The 15,433-nt window shown below is 46.1% G+C and overlaps 1 protein-coding gene across 1 annotated transcript in view; it reads right to left on the bottom strand.

Moving 5' to 3' along the window:
- ITIH5 (inter-alpha-trypsin inhibitor heavy chain 5) overlaps positions 1-15,433 on the bottom strand; it is an 85,450-nt gene that overhangs the window by 15,989 nt on the left and 54,028 nt on the right. Inside the window, exon 8 of the mRNA XM_008529152.2 lies at positions 3,043-3,211. Within this exon, the coding sequence (XP_008527374.2) occupies positions 3,043-3,211 (169 nt within the window). The remainder of the gene's footprint in view (positions 1-3,042; positions 3,212-15,433) is intronic.

The following is a 15,433-nucleotide window of genomic DNA, read 5'->3' as shown; positions in this document are numbered from 1 at the left end:
GGTTTCTACATCTTTCTCTGAGAATAACTTTGAAAAGGGCAGGAGGGTGTTGGGTGCAGGAATTTGGAGGGAGAAAGAGTCACAGAGGGAAAGAAAGGGCACCGAAGGAGGAGGTGGGGCAACTGGAGACAGTCTCAAATGACTTCAATGCGGCGGGGGCTGGAGGGTGCTGACTGAGGATCTGACCAGCTTTTTCCTGCCTCCGTTGCCTTCCTTTCCTCGCTTCCCGCCCCCGGGGATCCCCTCTGCTCTTCAGAACCTTCACACACACGGAGGAGGCTTTACATTTTACACCTCCCGCCCCCACTAGTTCTGCTTTTGAGGAGCTTGTCCCCAGCAGCTCTGATCAAAGTCAGGGGACAGTGTCTGTGGCAGGTGCTCAACAGGTGTTTGCTTGGGGGATGGAGAGATGGACAGTCAGTTTGCTGAGGTTGAAACTGCCAGCTAATAGGAGCTTTCTGGACTAGCTAAGAATTTCACTCCACTCTGCTGTCGCTGTTCTACCATCACCACGTGAAACCACGAGTTCTTACTGTGACTGTGAACACTACTGCCCTTTCTGACTCCAGTGGGGTTTTTTCCCATGGTTTTATTGACATGAAATTTACATACTAAAAGCTTCACTCACTTTAAGTACACAATAAATCATTTTTAGTAAATTTACGAAGTTGTACACCCATCACCACAATCTATCGCCCTGACTGGAGTGATCTTTATCTACCCGCAAAATGTACCATGTTTGGGGGAACTAAACATTTCCCCTGTTGCTCCACATCCTCAGAATTTCTGGCTGAAAAAACATATATGTCCACGTCTGCACAAACACATGGATAATTCTTTCTAAGATGTACACAGAGTCCGAACGTAAGGGAAAGTTACAGCTGAAACAGTATTTAACATTTCTTTGGGCTCATTGACTCGCCTTTCTGAACGCCCAGGCTGGTTTCACATTGCCTCTGGATGTGTGGGCATGGACTAAAAGGCAGATGTTTATTTTCTCTTTAATCTAGAACTTAGCAATGGTGCCAGATTGCTCCCTCCACTTTAAAGCCAAGGAGAGCCCAGGCAAACGGATGGACTTAGCCTTCCTAATAGCAGGCACCAAAGGCACAGGTGGGAATCGAACCTATGTTAAGCCAGTGCATCTCCCACACACTTAACAACAGGCAGGCTCTCTCCACAGGGAAAGTCCCACAGAGCTGTCCCAACCATTCCACAGAGAGCTTACCTGGGGTCATCAAAGGATCCAAGGGCAGCAGCAAGAAGGACTACTTGGGTACAAATGGCCATATCTGACACTTACAGAGGACCTCCTATACGCCACTTGCTGTTCTAATTACTTTAAATATTTTATCTCATTTCCTCCTAATAACAACTCCATTCACCACCCCATTTTACAGATGAGGAAACTGAGGTATAGAGAGGTTAAATGACTCATGGAGGGTGGAGCTGGATTCAAATCCAGGCAGTCTGGCTCCAGAATCTATGCTTCACCTCTAATGCAACCCCTCTCCAAGGTGACGGGTTAATTTCTGTTCTCTTGCAGAGGCTGGGGTGATGAAGTGCCAAGGAAAAATAAAGGAAACCAATAAGGTTTCCAAGGTTTAGATTCCAAAAGAACATAATACACATTAACTATTTTCTAAAGCTTTATACCCTCCCCACAAACATCATTCTAATAGTAAGCAGGACTATCAAAATAAATTCAACTTCACAAATATTCATCGAGCATGCACTGTATGTCAGGAGCTATGCCAGGAACTAGGGGCTACAAAGGTGAAGAAGAGCTTCTTTCCTCAAGGACTTTACAGTCTTGTCAACTTCCTGCCATAGATCATCACTATAATATTAAATGTTATCTTTTATTTCTCCCATCCGCCAGTAAAGCAGTTCCTACATCATGTTGTTGTGGAGACTGGTAGGAAATCCCATTATAAGTCAAAATTCCATCCAAGCAAGATTTGGGAAATCAGAGCTTTTTGGCTAGGAAATAATGAATATACGAAAGATGAAAAATCTCAGATGGAAGAAGACTGAACTGGGCCTTTGTATGTTTCCAGATAACCAAAGCAGAATTAACTGAGACAACAGCTCCAGGAGATGGCGTCTCTGGAAAGGGCCTTTAAGAGAAGGGGGAGGAGGTCAGGGTCAGCTCCAATAAACACTCCAAAACCAAGCACCTGCCATGTGTCCACTGAACTAGAGATGGAAATAACAGCAAGGTCCTGAGTTGGAGGAATTTATATTGAGCACACTTGGGTCACCTGTTCTGATTCTCTAATCTGAGAATTCTTTTTTTTCCCCCTCAAAGCCCCAGTACGTAGTTGTATATCCTAGTTGTAAGTCCTTCTAGCTCTTCCATGTTAGCCGCTGCCACAGCATGGCTACTGACACACGAGAGGTATGGTTCTGTGCCCGGGAACCTGGCCCGGGCTGCCAAAGCGGAGTGCACCAAACTTTAACTGCTAGGCCATCAGGGCTGGCTCTCTTAGAATTCTTTATGACCTTTTCCCTCCTCTGCACACTCACCTGGACACCATACCCAAGCCAAGGGTGCAAAGACTCAGAGCCCATCACGCTTTTCAAACACAGCACCTCCCAGGCCATCTGGGATTCCTGCTCCACTTACTCTGCGACAGCCCAGCCAAGAGGACTGGTGGATCAGCAGGGCATTCCCACCCGCTGCTTCCTAAGGTGCTAATATTCAAGCACACGGATCATCTAGCTGGCTTTAACTCCACATCCAATAACAATTTACAAAAACAGCTTCATTGTTCAGGACCCGTGAGCTAGGCCAGGAAAGCCTCCAAAACCTATCAGGTATTCCCCCATAACTTACTTGACCATCTTTGTTTGGGGCCTGGAAGAGGAGAATTTACAGATTTGGTGTGCAGAGAAACATAAGCGCCTGGGAAAGCTCTCACCTCTTATCTCCTTTCCTGTGCTCGGCTTCAGTTTTCAAATCCCCATCTCTTGGCAGAAAAGTAGCTACTTGCTTATTATCACGTTGAAGCTAACGTGAGAAGAAGGACTCATATTTACCTCCCGTGGGCGACATGTGGTGAATGTAGACTTTGCCGTCTCTGACGCTGTCGGGAGTAACTGATACCAAATGGTCCTTCCACACTTTGATCCGGTTGGAAAATCCAATGACATTGAAATGGTCCTGGGGTCGGAGGTCATGGAGAATCGTGAAGAGAGCATCCTTGGTCTAGACAAACAGAAAAAGAAAACCAGTCACTTCCAACCACATCAGTCCACACGTCCCCTGGCTTGGAAACTGCACACCAGCAACAATCCCAGGGTTAAAATTAAGTGCCTACTATGTAAAGGGACTGGATAAATGTCAAAGAACTTTGTCACCTAGCTGGAAAAAAACTGGCATAAACTCATTACAATTTTATACAAGACATGAATGGGTGTTTAACACACGAAATGTCATATGCTGTTTCAGGCCTCCGTAGCTTCACCATTGCTCTTCTCTTGACCTAGAATGTTCTCCCCTACTGCCTTATGCCCATTTTTCACCCGACAAGGCCCCAGTCATTCTTCAAACCCAGTTAATGAGCTATCTTCTCTATTCGAAAGCTTTTCTAACTCCTCCAAAGAGAGCTGAGCCTCTCTCCTTTAGGCTGTGACTGTCCTCGATATTCTCATATTATAAAGCGCACATGGCCCAGTCATGCTTCTTTGCTTTCTATCTCCTTCTCTTACAATACTGGGAGCTCTTTGTAAGCAGGTTCCCTCCATCTTCACGTCACCCGCCATGTAGGAGAACTCCTGACACACAGGAGGCGCTAGAGAGAAGTCTAGCGAATGAATGAATGAATGAATGTATGGGCATTTCATGAATTACAAGATTAAAGGTACAAATGATAAATTCCATAGGAATTTAAGGAGAATGAAAAAACCGTGGGCTGGAGTGACGGGGGCCAGCGTTACAGAGAGGGAGGAATCTGAGGATGAGCCTTAAAGAAACCGTATAACTTGAGAGACTAGAGAGGGCATTCTGAGAAGGAGCAAAGATGATAAACAGGACAGTTCAAGCCAAGCAAAGAGGTGACACAGGTGCGTTCTGGAGACGCTGATGGATAAAAGTGTGCCGTGAAGTCACACATGACTTGTGCAAAGAGGAAAGAGCCATATGAAATGAAAAACAGAAAAACTCTAGGAGCCTGGACAAGAGTTTCTAAAACAATCGACCAGATATTGTAAGAAAGCGCTGTTTTCTCTAAACAGCATCGTTGCTAGACATTTAAAGAGATTCGGCATCTGAGGTAAGGGACACTCATTACCTAATTGCCATCACGATGGCATCTGGAGCTTTTCCAGTGGTGACAAGCCTGGACTTCAGAGCGGGCCATCTGGGTTTGCCCTGGATCTGTCACTTACTATCTGTGTGGCCCCGGGGCTCTGGGTTGTAAGTTCCATCACTTACTATCGGCCGTATCTCACTGTGCCTAAGTTACCCCATCGGTAAAATTAGGACAATAACAGTACCTACCTCATGAGGCTGTGACGAGGATTCAATGAGTTTAGGTACTAAGAACAGGGCCAGGCAGACAGAAGTTACACATGCGTTTGCTAGTGGGTGGGTGGCAGCGGAGTTAGAAAGACGCGCTTAAGTCTGGGGCCGTGATTTCAGAATGAGGCGTGCTGCGGAACTAGACAATTTCTCTGAAAATTCTGTCAGTCTCTTCCCAGATTCTGCAACTCTCTGCCGTTGCTTTATAACCCAGATTCAGACGGGGTGTTACCTCTCGCTGTATATTTTCCACCTCTCTGTCTACTCGAGATAGCCACTCCTGCTTTCTCTCTTCCCTTCTGAACTGCCCTCTTCCTCACTCCTTAGTCTTACTCTTCAATTCCGTATCCAACTGCTCTCACTCTAACATCCCATTATGGGCCCCCGAATTTCACAGGAACCTCAACATCCACTTTGGAAAACTATTCTGGACTTGTCTGCTTTTAAATCCGTACATTACATTCTTTCCCACATAGTTTAGAAAACTAAGCATTTCTAGCCTGAGGGGACAAATGTTCACCTATCATTCCTCCTGTGGATCCCAACCGAATTAATGACAGTCGTGCCTCAACTTCCCCCATCCCTTCATTCTTGGACGGTGAAAGCAGTGGAGTTTCATGATACCACAGGAAGACATCGGGAGCCAGTATTTTCTGGGGGCCGTCTACTCCCCAAGTACTATGCCAAGTGTGAGAGCTTTTCAAACGCTGAGGTGACTGACCCATTTAATCCTCACAGCTCACTGGAAGCACAGTGACTATGAATATTCCCATTTCACAGGCGAGGAGACTGAAAAATAGACGGGTGAGCATTATGCCCCATGGGAGCCTGGATTAAAACCCAGGAAGTCAGACTCCAGGGCCAACACCCACACCAGCAGCAGTGAAATCTCAGCCCCGAGACTGCTGGCACAGCGGAGATTCTGAGTTATAACCCTTATAACATGCAGCTTATTTGGGGATTCCTTCCAGGTCCCCGTATGCCGACGGGCTCTGTTTCTTTCACTTCATTTCTGGCAGCAATTAATGGATTCATCTCCTATAAGATCCTTGCAGAAAGCACTGAATAAATTCTGCATCCACCCAAGGATGTGAACAAGGAATATATTTCATTAAATCCATCTTTTCATCCTACAGAAGGTTGTCCCATGCCCCCAACTCGCCCCAGGTCTTCCACGAGAAAAGAATGGCACTGGTGATGCTAATTTTCACTCGGGGCCTAGGAACCCAGCTCTAGTCTCTGTTCTCGCCTTCTGGCACTGGGCCTGTCCTCCCTCCATGCCATCACCTGGTTGTTCAGAAGACATACTTACTAGCAGCAGAATTTCCTGTCCTCTCCTAACCCCGACTCCCATCCCGAGGAAATGTGTCTGAGGATCTTGTGAAAATAAGCAGAACCCACACCGGAAACTTCTGGGCACTTTCTGGAAGCCATTTTAAAGTATCTGTGGGCTATTTACCATGATGGCCGTTCCCTCCTTCTTGAAACTCTGCTTGCCTCTGGCTTCCCTGGCACCACCCTGGATCCCCTCCTCTCTCTGACCAGTCCTCTCCTTGCCTTTGCTGGCTCCTCCTTCTCAGCCACCCTGGAATGCCTACATCCTCAGCCCACCTCTTTCAAGACACACTTCTGCCAGGTGAGTTTGTCCACTCCCAATCATTGTATCGCTCACTTCCAGACCAGTCTCCAGAGCTCACCTCTCTCATTAGATCCAAACCAAGCTGCCAAGCATTTCCCCTTGCCCGTCCCACAGGTATCTCAGACTCAACATGTTGAAGATCAGAAGCTTTGCCTTTCCACCCAGACCTGTTTCTCCCCTGCGGCTCTCCATCCTGGAGGATGGCACCTCCAGCCACCCAGCGGTCCAGGTGAGAAACCCAGACATCATGTCCAATCTTCTTCTTGCCCCTCTCCCTAACCCTACGTCCTTCAGTCCCCCAGTCCTGGCAATTCCATCTCCTTTTGCAACTCTTCTCTTCTCTTCCTAAATATCCTTGTGACCGTAATCTGGGCTTGCACCCCTCTTCCCTAGAATGTCAATAGACTTTTTTCTTCTTTTGTATGTTTTCTTAATGCAAAAAAAAAAAAAATTCATTAAAAAAGATCAGAAAAAAAATATATGAGACTCACAAAATCCCACTCACCTAGGGGCAGCCACCATTAAAATGATGGTATATCACACCTCCTTCAGAAACTTCCCTCTGAGTGTGTGTGTGTGTGTGTAATTTAAAGCAAAATATGGTCATATAATATATCACACTAGAAAGTTTTTATTTACTATATCATATGCAGTTTGCACGCCCATGTCATTTAATGGTGGCGCTATTTTCTATTGCATGCATATACCATAATTTAATATTTTTGACTCTTTGAGCAGCACTGCTGGAAGCTCATTACTCACACGTCTTTGTGCTCACTGCTATCTCTGGAGAATAAATTCCTGCACACGGAATTGGTGTAACACGGGGCCTGTACTTCCTACAGGCTTTCAGTCTGCCTTACACTGCTGCCAGAGTCAGACTTTCAACCCTCTTCTGTGCACGACCTTCGGGGGCTCCTCACGAGCCTCAGCAAACAGCTTAAACTCTCCTCCATAAAACAAACGGCCCCAAACTACCTTTCCAGTTTTGTTTCCTGCTATTCCTGCTCCACTATAAACTCTAAAGTCTACTTTCTCACACACTCAACTTACCTACCTCACCAAGCTCTTTCATGACTTCATGCCTCTGTACAAACAGCTCCCCGTCCTGTCCCTCTTTTTTTTTTTGTGAGGAAGATTGAGCCTGAGCCAACATCTGTTGCCACTCCTCCTCTTTTTTTTTTTTTTTGTTTGAGGAAGATTGGCCCTGAGTTAACATCTGTGCCTCCACGGACCCCAGACCACTGAAGCGGAGTGCACAGAACTTTAACCACTCGGCCACGGGGCTGGCCCCCTCCTTCCCCTCTTTTCTATCCACTTAACTACAGCTTGTCCTTCAAGACTCACCTCACACATGCCCTCCTTGGTGAAGCCATTCCTAACTCAACTGCGAAGACAAGAATCAGCCCCATCCTTTGAGATGCTCATCGCTCGACGCACATGTCCATTTCAGCACGTACCACATGACATTATCATTACTTCTTCAAAATCTTTCCCACCTGGGGACCTCCGCACTTCCTGTTCCCTTTGCCTGGCATGCTCTTCCTTACAGTCTGCACTACTGCTGGTCCCTTCTCATCCTTTAGTTCTGGGCTTACACATCGCTCCCCTGTTCTCGCAAGCATGGAGCCCTGTTCTTTCCCTTCGCAACGTTTATAGAGAGAATGCAATCATATATTGGTGCATTTACAAATCCGTCCAGCTCAATGCTATGCTTCTTTTTTAAAATGTGTTTAATTAATTTTTATTGAGGTTACATTGATTTACAACACTATATAAAATTCAGGTCTACATCATTATATTTCGATTTCTGTGTAGACAACATTGTGTTTACCACCCAAAGTCTCGTTGCCATCCATCGCTGTACACATGTGCCCTTGTGTCTATGCTTCTGAGCACAGGCACGTTTTCTGTTTTACCACTCCATATTTAATACCCAGCTGTGCCTGGCCACATGGCAGACTCTTGATGCGTGCTTCCTGAATAAGTAAATGGTGAATAAATTGCCTATTTGTCACACTGTAGAGGGAGCTCCTCAAAACAGCTATCCGCTTGTCCTTCCTCATCCTCCCAACGCGATATTTTGTACATTTTAGGCTCTCAGTAAATATCTGTTGAATGAGTAAATGAGAGAGAGAGGTGGAATTCTACTGTGAATACAAGGAAATAGGAGAAACCCAGCCCCCAGCCTTGGGAACCTAAGACGGAGAATATTGAGAAGGTTGATGTGTAGGAAACGGAGAGCCGACTGACGGATAGTTTAAAGTAAAAATAAATAACTCAGACAATGACGATAAACACATGTGGGTGGAGTGCCCTACGCGTTGACACTGACGGCATTAGCCAGGAAGCTGGCGACTTCGACTCCTCACCCTTCCTTCCTTCCAACACGACCCCAGCATGAGCATCAGAAGGGCCCGGTGTCATTCCCAGCTGAAGTGGAAAGACCTCTGCAAAGTCTGAAGGTCCACAGCTGGACAGGACAGGACAACAGCAAGCAGTGGCCATCCGGGACACGACACGGTTGGGAGCCCAGCTCTAAGCCAGGCCCCTGGGACTATTCCCACTGCTCTCTGTCGGAGCTCAGAGCTGGCCAGGCCCACAGGGTGCAGGCTCGCACGAGGGGAAACTCGTCAGGACTTGTTTGTTTAGCTGCTGGCATCCTTGGGGCTCCTTAAATAGTGTGTAAAGACCTCCAGAGGGCTGGCCTGGCTCCCTCGCTGGTATTTTTCTCCCATAGTGATGGATAGTCTGCTTTAGGAATAGCTTTCTGAGCCTCTCCACCCTGCTCTCCCTAGTTCAGCAACTACAGGTTTCTTATGACCGTGTAAGGCCACAGCTGCAACTTATCCTCACATGCACCGAGGGCGGGCAGGCCAGCCGGCCCACAGTTGTTGCATTAGGACCTTTTGGATGGCCTCCCACCCCTCATCCCGAGGGGCCTGGGGGCAGAAGCTGCCACTGTTGCCTGCAGTCCCCGCCACCCATTAACCCTCTGGGGGTTCAGATCCTCTCCTCAGATGGGCTGATGTGGACCTGGGAGGTCCACATTCCGTAGAAGGCTTAAAAGGCAAGGCAGGCGAGTGTCCGGACAGAAGAGTCTACGCAAGGGGGCTGAAGCTGATATGCCGGCACAGGGTGTTTATGTGCTGAAGAGTCACAGAAACCTCGTCAGACTTTTTCCAAGGGTACAGTCCAGAGAACAGGCTATGCACATTCCAGAAAGATCAGAGGCAGCCCAGAAAGGCAGGGAATGTACAACCCAAGCTAGTCTGCAGGCCCGAACTACCCTGAAGACGTGAAGGCCTGGACACCATCCCATTCAGGTCCCTCCCAAACCTAAGACTGTGGGATGTCCACTAAGAAGACCTGGAGACTGTGTCAGTGCAGGCAGACGGACTAGGCTGGTCACCACCTACCCCTCAATGCCCTCTCCAACCAACTTGACCTGAAGGAGCAGACAGCGGACACCCCAGCATGCCATGCGCCTTGGACTTCTTCCCCCCGCCCCCCTACCCCCACAGCTCCACCTGGTGGCCTTCCACTTTGGGAAGAAGCCAGCCTGCTGGAGACGAGGAACCCCCAACACACCACTTGGAGTGATGACGCCCTGAAATTAACTTGCTCATAGGTGGCCACAGGAGTCTGTGGAAATGTCTTCTCTGGAAATCTTTTAAAATAGCCATATACAATTTACAACCGTGCGTATTGCATAGAGTTCCTACGGGGATTAATATAATTGAGGCTACGGGTCTGATTAATGAGGAAGGCCAAATGTCTGACATTGCAAAGTTACATTCGCTCTTCAGGGCCAGAAGAATAGCTCCCAGCAAGTCATCATCCTCATTTGCCTTTATATTCGGGGACAAGGACTGGGCTTACTTGCAGAGAGGGGTTTGGGTCACTTCATCCAACGACTAGGTGGTAAGCCTGGCGGGAAGGACTTAATAAATCTTGGGGAGAGAGGGTGACTGGAAAGAGGCAGGAGAACCATATCTGTGCCTGGAGAAAGAGAAATAAGGAGCACGTGAAGGCCTGGCTGAAGAGGAGTCAGAATTCCTCAAGAGATCAGCTAGCAAGAGGCCCAGTGGGTCTCCTCTGTGCGTCTGTGCCGGGATCTGAAAATACCAAGCCAGAGGTATCCCCCCCTCCCCGCCCCCGCTGATCCAGAGGGCAATCCGCGAACACCGGCGCGTAGATGGAATCAGAAGGGGCCGTGACAACACTCCAGATTGTTTGGATGGAAGGAAGATAGGATGAAAAGGATGTATTTCTTACTACTCGGGTAGTGAAGAAGTTCCTTGCCTGGAAGCTAGCGACAGACAAGATTCCTTTGAATCCTTGCCATGTGGAATCACAGAGAATAACGATTACTCGCCACTTGAAACTATTTTACGGCGATGAATTCTTCTTCTGTGCACTTTCCTCGGGTTAAAAGGAGGAAAAAGGTATTTCCTTTGAAAACAATGCCTTAGAAGTTAATTCCAGCTCTGCCTTAGGTTTATTATTAAATCAGTCTTTTAATCTCTGTCCATTGAAATTCCTTCAGAAACAAGGCGGGATACAAATAAATAAAAATAAACTCTCTGTTTCAGATTCTCCATTCGTCCAATATGGTTGGCAATGGTCCTCCTTGTTCTAGTGCATCTTCAGGAAAGAAGATTGCATAGTGTCCTCTGAAGCTCTCTAGAGGAAGGAGCAGAGCTGGGCCCCCAAAGAGGCACTCACGCTGCCCTTGTGTGTGCTACCACCAGGGGAGGGGGGTCCGGGTAGCAGCTCTGTCCTGTGCACTTTGGGCCGTGCATTAAGCTGCACTAGGGTCAAGGGATGGAAGCTCCTTCTCCCCCCAGCCCCGCCCCCCACTCCCTCTCTACGAAACTGAGCCCAAGCAGTTGCAGGCTCTTAGGGCAGCCCTCAAGGGGGTAAGGATTCCACTGAGCGAACTACCACATCGTGAGTGACTATTGGACATTTCCCAAGTAGAGAAGCATTATCTGATAAGACCCCCAGAGCAAAATGTCAATGGAGCCCATGAAAAACCCAACTGCCTGCCCACTTCTTGCTACCACTTCCAGCAGGGTACCTGCTGAGGCAGCTTTTCTGAGATATTTCTGCATCGGCGCCAAACCACACTCACCACGAACTTACTGACACAAAAGGCTTTTGTACCACAAATCCTGGCTTGTTGGACACAATACAAGGGGAGCCCCTGACATCATAGAAGAAACCCCAGTTTAAGGGTATTAGATGTTGGCCATCCCATGTTTCCCCCAGAATGGTGTGCTGCTCTCCCAGGAAGTCCTATGTCTTGCCTCATTCTAAAATGTTTACCAAGAGCTGACATGTTCTCTTTCATTGGTCCACGCAGTCCTTTTAAATGAACCCAAGAGAAAGATGGTCTATAATGAACAGCCTAAAACAATCCAACAATGAAAGTCTGATCTGAGCCATGAAAGAGAGTCTTGATCCACAGATACACACCATGAAGACAGCCCTGAGTTCCTGAGAGATGATACTGGGAAATGGAATACACCCAACACAAGCTTGGGCTGTGGGTCAGCATCCTCCCTTCCTGGGTGGGTAGAGACAACCAACACCAGCGGGGAGAAGGAGAAAGCATATCTATATTGTCCTTCTGTCGGCCTTGTATCTATATTGTCCTCCTGTCGGCCTCTAGTCCTTCCTGATGCCAGCCGGGGGAGGTCCTCAGTGCCCAGGACGTCCAGCTCCTGTGTGGTCGTATGGCACTACAGACATTCTATTTGAGAGGACAGACAAAAACTAAAAACAGCCTGTGACTCCATCAAAGTTTGCAACATCAGACCCTCCCCACAACTGTAAACACCTGGCTACGCCAGCAATGAGGAGAGTGGACACGTCCACATCCCAGCGTCAGTCCGAACACTCCAAAGCCAGCATCCATGGGGCGCTGTCCCGTGGCAGGAGTCATGGTCGTGGCTAAGACCAGAATAGCCACGACTTGCCAGCAGATGTTGTCAGTCCATGGGTATCAATTACGCTTCAGGGCGGGTATTTCAAGACCAACAAAAACTTATTCTGTAAAATGTAGCAGAACCTTACAGGTGCATGCTACAAGCCTTTCGATGATTTGACGGAAAGCTTCCTGAATTCTTATCATGCGTGACACACCAAGTAATCAGATTTTTTAAAAGCCCAACTTTAGGAGCGAGGTGATAAATTGAGTGAGAAAGACCATTTCTCCATAATATATTTGCGACTATATCATTGTTATACTTTAAAAAATCGAGCAATGGATTGGTTTCAGAGAAGAAACCAAAGCACAAAAAAATAATGTTACTCCCCTACCTACAGTATAAGTATACTTCAAGAGGTTATGTAAACTCATAAGGGAAATCAATGATGAACACAACGCCTGGTTCCCTCTCGTCACCACTGTGCCACAAATATCTCTGGAAATGAACCACGTTATATAATTCACATTAAAAATAAATGCTTCAAACTACAATTAAGAAACATAAAGTACCCAGAAAAGACGTCTCAGTCAAATTTGAGGAATCCTGTTGAAAGACACTGAAACTATTTTCCTACTGGCCAAAATGTTCCTTTTGGAGAAAGAGCAGAAACTAATAAGCTTTCTTCATACAAATGGAAAATTTGGGACATAAGTCTTCAGATCTTCCAATATTTTAAAACAGTTTAGTAAATGTTAAATACTGACTTGACCTTTCACCTGGAAGTAAATGCAGAAAACACTATTTCTGTGGTCTCTGCATTTTAATGTTCACACTATTATGAAGAGCATGTTTCCTAGATTAAGCAAAAATCACAGGGTTCCCATAATTAAACACATTATTTTAAGCTATTATAATTTCATTTACTGTTTGAATTCTAACTTCAAATGTTCTTTCAATGCAGTATTATGCTAGATTATATTGCAACCCTGGTTCTGATTACCTATTTACATACATGTTCACCCAATCTGTGTAAAAAATATAAAATTATTCTCTTTTTTTTCTTCTTTTCCTTCTCCCTAAAGCCCCCCAGTACATAGTGGTAGGTCCTCTGGTTGTGTTATGTGGGATGTCGCCTCAGCGTGGCCCGACGAGTGGTGCCATGCCCATACCAAGGATCCGAACCCTCGAAACCCCGGGTGGCTGAAGCGGAGGGCGCGAACTCAATCACTTGGCCACGGGTTGACCCCTAAAATGATTATTTCTCCAGAGCAAGAGAAAAGCACCTTTTTATAAAGGTTCAGATCTAAATACCAATATTACTTCAGGACTGGTTTTAAAAGAGAATGATTGGTAAAGACTAAATTCTGGTTCAATTCAGCCTTAACTAAAAAAAAAGGTCTGAATAGGTTTAGATATTAGAACATCTTTTGCAATGTAAACATAACTAAATTTCACTAATCTTTGTGTTTGGATAACATTATGCTAACTTGAGAAGCAAACCCTTTCTCGTGTTAAAGCTCTGGCTAATGTTAAGATTCATTATCTAACGTTTTGACTTTGCTTTGACAAATTATCAAACACCCAATAATGTCATCGTACATTTTTTCTATAGAGCTCTTTGCTAATAAAATTTCTTTGGATCATTATGATGTCTTAGGCATATCCATTTTTCATGCTTGATGTGTAAATAGCCCAAGACTCCAAACAGATTATTTTTTCACTACCCTCATTGTCGATCCCATGCCTCTCTGGCCAAGCACATAGCCTTACCGCATCTATCTGTAGGCCCCGGGGGGTCATCCACAGGTATGGCTTCCTGCTCTAACCGGAAGTAAATAAGAGGATGCTGACCAAGAGAAGTTCACTTAAGTTCACGGCCCTCCTTTGTAATTTATGTCCTCCATGCATTGCTCTGACACAACTATTGGCTAACATGAGTGAGTTCTCGGTCCCCAGTGCCTCGTCTAAATTCTGAAGTTTATATTGCCCAATTTCATGTTTGGATTCTGGAGCCTTGACTGTTTCATTCTACAGATTTTTTGGTGTCTGACTCTCTGACTGCCCTTAACCCATTCAACTTTCCCTTGTATATGAGTTCTCATGATTTCTGTTTCCTTGGGTTAGGTCCACGCTGTGCCACTCATGCTACTCTCCCAGGGATGTGCCTTGGCAAACATCAAGAACATAAGAGAAAGATATGCAGAGGCTGTGAAAAAGTCATGCTAAATATGAGATAGTGGACCATTTATGTACAAAGTAAACACAGCATGTCAGCACATGTAGATTGTATATACAAGAAATTCATTAGAGGTAGTGGAGTCACCCTCCCTCAGTGAGGAAGGCATGATATCCCTGTCTCCTTCCATCTTCCCATACTCTTGAAGACGCCATGGACCAGCAGGTGAGATTTTTTTTGTAGGAGGAAAGAGCTTATAAAACCAGGTGAACTCAACTGTTGGGGGTTGGGGAGGGTTCTCGGTTACTTTTTCTTGTCATCTCATTTGCACTAGGAGATTGAGTCTGGGAAGCTAGAGGGTCCAGAGTAGAGAAGGCAGGAGTTTTTTTCTGCCCATTATTTCACTAATGGTGAGGTCCTTCAAAAGAACCAGGTTATGCAATGGTCTCAGGCTCACCTCCCCACCTCTGAGGGCGCAGGCTCTCATCCCCCTTCCATGTGGGCATTAAACCTCAGGCCCTAGGACACAGATACTGGCAACTCACCTGGAGAAAGCATCATTTAACTCCAGTGCTCACCACTTTGCTCCTCAGTTCTCCTGTCTAGAATCTTGGGTGTTCTTTGCTTGTTTACGAGCTCAGCTATGCACTTGAAAGACTGGTTACAATTTACCTGCCTCTCTAAATGTTCTTATCAGGATGGTTTTCAAGGGAGCTAATCCAAAATATTGCCAGAATCTTCCAGATACAACATATTAGCTCTTGTTTCATGCCTTTCTCCATGTTTTTCCCCAACCGAGAATGCACTCCCTCCTTTCCTGCCAAGAAACTTGCATCCCATCTTCAAGGACTAAGTCACCTGCATCACTAATCTTTTCTTGACTACCCCACACTCTTTTCCTTCCCTAAAACTCTTCCCACCATCTACGTGACATGACGGATTTAATTAACATGAGATTGTTCCACGTTTCTTTTCTGCAGCAAAATTCTAAGGTCCTTAATTAAAGTGACTTAAACATGATGCTTCTCTTGTATATACGTTTTCTCTTGCCTCCATGTTTTTCACACACTATCCATCTGTCTCTCTTCTTGGATCCTCTCTCCCTTCTCATCTCACCCACTCAACTAACTACTAAAAGACCTTTAAGACTCACTCAA

Source organism: Equus przewalskii, chromosome 30 (genome assembly GCF_037783145.1).
Source record: "Equus przewalskii isolate Varuska chromosome 30, EquPr2, whole genome shotgun sequence".
NCBI classification, from domain to species: Eukaryota; Metazoa; Chordata; class Mammalia; order Perissodactyla; family Equidae; genus Equus; species Equus przewalskii.
This window is presented reverse-complemented; position numbering and strand designations above follow the sequence as displayed.